A 4,718-nucleotide genomic window follows, 5' to 3' on the forward strand; every position below is an offset into this window, starting at 1 on the left:
TTAAATTTTTTTTTAATTTTTATTTTATTATTTTTGTGTGAGTGTACCGTCAAATCAGATCTGACTGGTACAGGAGGAGGTTGTCCCTCCTTCCCCGGCAGAGCATCCGGTGGATTTGAACCGTGCTCCTCTGCGATTGTAGTTGCAGCTCCTTGCCACTAGGGAGTCACCTCTACTTTTGCAGCCTGAAATAGCCTAGGCCAATGGCCGTGGTGGATGAATACCCCAGACAGCAGTGACACAAGTTCTAAATGAAAGGGGGAAAAGATACAATTATCGAAAGCTGCCTTCTTTACGGCAGTCAAGGTTCCTGGGGACCCGGCTTGCAAAGCTCCATCCTTCTATAAATCCTATAACCTGACACTGACCACCCCATGTCCTTATTAACTCAAAGCACGGATTGCAAACCTCCTATGATGTCCAATCGCCAGCTCCAGCTTTTACCAAGCTCCGTATCAAATCATCCACAAAGAAAGCAAAAAGTCACTACAATGACAGCAAAGGAAGAAAAGACTGAAATGGATGTCAGAAGAGACACTGAAACTTGCACTGGAATGTTAAGAAGCCAAAACAAACCGGATACTCTGCTGGAGAAGGAGGAACAATCTCTTCCTGTACCAGTCAGATCTGATTTGACGGTACACACAAAAAATAATGAAATAAAATAAATTTTAAAAAATAAAAAGAAGCCAAAACAAAGGGAAGACAGGCTGACGGAGGAGACCTGAACAGAAGATTTCAAAGGGCAGCACAAGAAGGCAGAGCAAGGCATCATAATGAAATAAATGTGCAAAGAGCTGATGTCAGGAAACCAAACGGGAAGAATATGCTCAGCATTTCTCAAATTGACAAAAAACTGAAGAACAAATTCAAACTTCAAGTTGCAATCCTGAAGGATGCTATGAACAAAATATTACACAAGGCAGGAAGGTGAGGAAGACACCGAGGTGTGCACACACACAAAATAAAAATTGGTCAATAATGAATCACTTCAGAAAGTAGCAAGGGATCAAAAAGTAAAGGTAAGGAAGAAAAACATTCAGGCTGGCAAAAAAAAAACAGCATACAAAAAAAAAATTATGGGGTACCTACTAATACTTTTAAACACACAGATGCAGCCCTGGACTTCCTCACCAGCCTATGCCAAGAAATTTGGAGACAGTTTCCTGGCTAACTAATTGGAAAAGATCTGTATTTGTTATTATTTAAAAAAAAAAAGGAGATCAAACAGAGCACAGGAATTCTCAAACAACATAATTAATATCGCACACAATGAAAATCTTGCTGAACACTATGTGAAAAACAGCAAAAAGAGTACACTGATGGGAATCGCTGGAAATTCAAGGTGGAATCAGCAGAGGCTGGGAAACAAGAGATGTCACTGTTGACATCAGATGGATCTCGACTAAAAGAAAATACCAGAAAGAAGTCTATTTGCGTTTTATGGACTGGACAAAGCCATTGTGTGGGTGGCAGCAAGTTATGGCTTCCACTGAAAAGAATGGGAATCCCAGAATATTTAAAATGTGTTCATTTGAAACCTATATGCAGGAAGAACAATCCGTTATCTGAACAGAACAAGGGAACACTGCATAGCCTAAAATCAGGAAAGATGTATGTCAAGGCTGTACCCTTTCTCCAAACGCGTTCAATTTATAAATCTGTTTGCTGAGCAAATAAGAGGAGCTAGATTACACGAAAATGAATGTGGCATTAGGCCTGGAGGAACACTTGTGAACAACCTAGCTTGCAGACAGTGAAGGCTTGAAGCATCACAGCCTATGGGCTACTTCCTAACATCAAGAAAACAAAAATCCTCATCCCTGGACCAAGAGGCAACAATCACCATGATCGAGGGATTAATATAGAAGCTGTCGGTGCCTTCATTTTATTTAGATCCACAATTAATACCCATTGTAGTAGCAGCCAAAAAAAATCAAAAGACATGTTGCATTGAGGAAATCTGCTATCAAGGACTTCTTTTTTTAAAAAATTTTTTAAAAGTTTTTTTAAAATTAATTTTAATAAACGTTTACAGAGACTTTGGATTTCCATTCATACATTGTTGCATTCTTCTCCCTGCCCACACTCCCCTTTCCCCCGCCCCAGTTCGCTCTCTTCTCTTTGAAAAGTAAAAGAAAAATTCTTTCATTGGTATACAATCCCCCATCCCCCGCCCCAGTCCACTCCACTATGCAGCCTTCATTCTGGACTCTTGTCATGACCATAATACCCTCTCATATATCGCTTTTAAACAGTTCGCTCCTTCATCTGTTTCAATGCAGTTATACATAATTTATCAAGTCTTTCTCAGTCTCACCCGAACCCTGATGTCAATCCCGTTCTACAACAGTGGTACCAAGGACTTCTTTAAAGTGATAAATAAAGAGCAAAGATTTCCGTTTAAAGACTAAGGTGCATCTGTCAAGCCACGGTGTTTTCAATTGGTTCCTGTACACCTAGAAGTTGGCCGATCCATGAGAATAAAACAGAATAATCGATGCCTTTAAAGTGTGGTGTTGGCGAAGTTCACACTGACTTATGCTATGGACTGCCAAAAGAACAAACAAGTCTGTCCTAGAGAAAGTGCATGCAGAGTGCTCTTTGAGGTTAGGGATGGTGAAACTTTGTCTCATATTCTGGGCATGTTGTCAGGAGAGGGTTAAAAAAAAGACAGTATGCTGGAAAACGCGGAGGGTCAGACAAAGAGAGCAAAGATTTCGAGAAGATGCAATGACTCAGTGATTGTAACAAAGAAAGGGCTCATGCATAATAGCGATGCGGCGGGGGGAGGGGGGGGTTTGCAAGGATCGTTAAAGGTCCGAGCTTGCAAGGCACCCAAGAAGCAGCGGATCAAGTCTCAAACCAGAAACGGAGACCGCATGCATTGCAAATATCACCTTTACCCCCTTTACAAAACAGAGGGATGTGCAAAGATCGCGGCCCCGACAGGGAGGATGCACCGATTGGCTCTCTGCAAAGGCGCTCACCCGCCTCCGACTCCCACCTGCATCCCTCCGGCCGCCTCCATCACCGCGCGCCCCTGGGGACCCCCGCGTTCCTCCCGGCTCCGCGTCCTCGCGTCCCCCCCGCACGCCCCGCTCCAAGGACAAAACCCCGCACTGACCGGCCTTTGTTCTGAATGGCCCGCAGTCATGAAAATTGTATTTACTTCCGTAATCTCCTCCTGCAGCATCAAAGGCTGGCCCGGCGACTCTGTCCGCCTACGGCGGCCGGCAAGGCTCTCAACTTTTGTTAGCGCGCGAACAAGGCGAGAGCGGGAAGGGGCGGGGCGTGCTCGACGTCGCCGTACAGTGTGATGGCTGCGCCCAAACCAGCCAGCGGCACTGGAGGCGGCCATACTGCCGTACGGACTTAGGGACGAGAAACTCACTATCAGGATGAAATAAAAAACAAACACTTTGAAGGAGAGGCAATCTCCTCCTGTACCAGTCAGATGCGACTGGATGGTACACACACAAAATATAATAAAATTAAAAAAAAAAAACCACCCTACTTAATCAGGACAAAGGGAACACTTCTTTTTGCACAGATAATTTATATTTAATGTATTTACTTATATTTAAACTTTTCATTATATTTATCTGTGAAAAATCATGTCATCGACCAGGCCAGGCCATATCAGCCATTAATAACTAATTAATCAATAGAGTAAAAGATCTTTTTGTTGGTTTTTTTTTTTTAACTAGCAGGGACACCTTGGAAGGCAAGACGCCCCTGAAAACTGATTCCTTGTTTCCTAGACCTTACAAAAAAGAAAAATAAATTTTAAAAGTAGATTATTCAGTGACTGGAGTTTTGGCAAGAAAATGATGGCTCAGATTAAGTTCCTTTCTAGCAAATTTTCACACAAGGCTGGAATCCCCTCATTTGCATAGTCGCTGGAAATTGCATTTGCTTGTGTTTGCTGACCAATCACAAGGCGGCTAGGAGCAGCCCAGGACCCGAGAAAAATGTGCAAATACCAAGCTGTTTATTGCTTGCCCTGGAAATGTTAATCAACTCGGACAGTCAAACCCTCTGAGGTAGAGAACAATAAGGTTTAGGGAAAATAAAAAATATAAGAAACCTCTCAAGCTGTTCTAAAGGAGCAAAGTAAAAGACTATATAAAAGTGAGAAAGATGGGATAAATTATGTATACTGCATTGAAATACATGAGGGAGACAAGTGTTCAAAAGGGAGACATAATTAGGTATTATTGTCATGACAGGAGTCCAGAACGAAGGCTGCACAGTGGAGTGGACTTGGGGGAGGGATTGTATAACAAGGAAAAGAATTTTTCTTTTCCTTTCAAAAAAAGGCTGCATAGTGCAGGGTCTTGGGAGGAGGGATTGTTTAACAATGAAAAGAATTTTTCTTTTACTTTTCAAAAGGAAGGCTGCATACTGGAATGGACTTGGGAGGAGGGATTGTATAACAATGAAAGAATTTTACTTTTCAAAACGAAGGCTGCATAGGGAGTGGACGTGGGGAGAGGGATTGTATAACTGTGAAAGAATTTTTCTTTTACTTTTCAAAACGAAGGCTGAATAGCGGAGTGGACTAGCGCGGAAGGATTGTATAACAATGAAAGAACTTTTCTTTTACTTTTCAAAACCTAGGCTGCATAGTGGAGTGGACGTAGGGGGAGGGATTGTATAATAATGAAAGAATTTTTTTATTACTTTTCAAAGAGAAGAGCAACCTGGGGGGAGGT

General features: G+C 42.3%; 1 protein-coding gene across 1 annotated transcript in view; it reads right to left on the minus strand.

The window, feature by feature from the left end:
- LOC102847134 (zinc finger protein 615-like) overlaps window positions 1-3,361 on the minus strand; it is a 23,065-nt gene extending 19,704 nt beyond the window's left edge. The window contains exon 1 of the mRNA XM_006897390.1: window positions 3,008-3,361. Coding sequence (XP_006897452.1) covers window positions 3,008-3,361 — 354 coding nt within the window. The remainder of the gene's footprint in view (window positions 1-3,007) is intronic.
- Window positions 3,362-4,718: the final 1,357 nt, after the last annotated feature.

Source organism: Elephantulus edwardii, unplaced genomic scaffold (genome assembly GCF_000299155.1).
Source record: "Elephantulus edwardii isolate Elephantulus edwardi_28Jun2011 unplaced genomic scaffold, EleEdw1.0 scaffold00208, whole genome shotgun sequence".
Classification (NCBI taxonomy): Eukaryota; Metazoa; Chordata; class Mammalia; order Macroscelidea; family Macroscelididae; genus Elephantulus; species Elephantulus edwardii.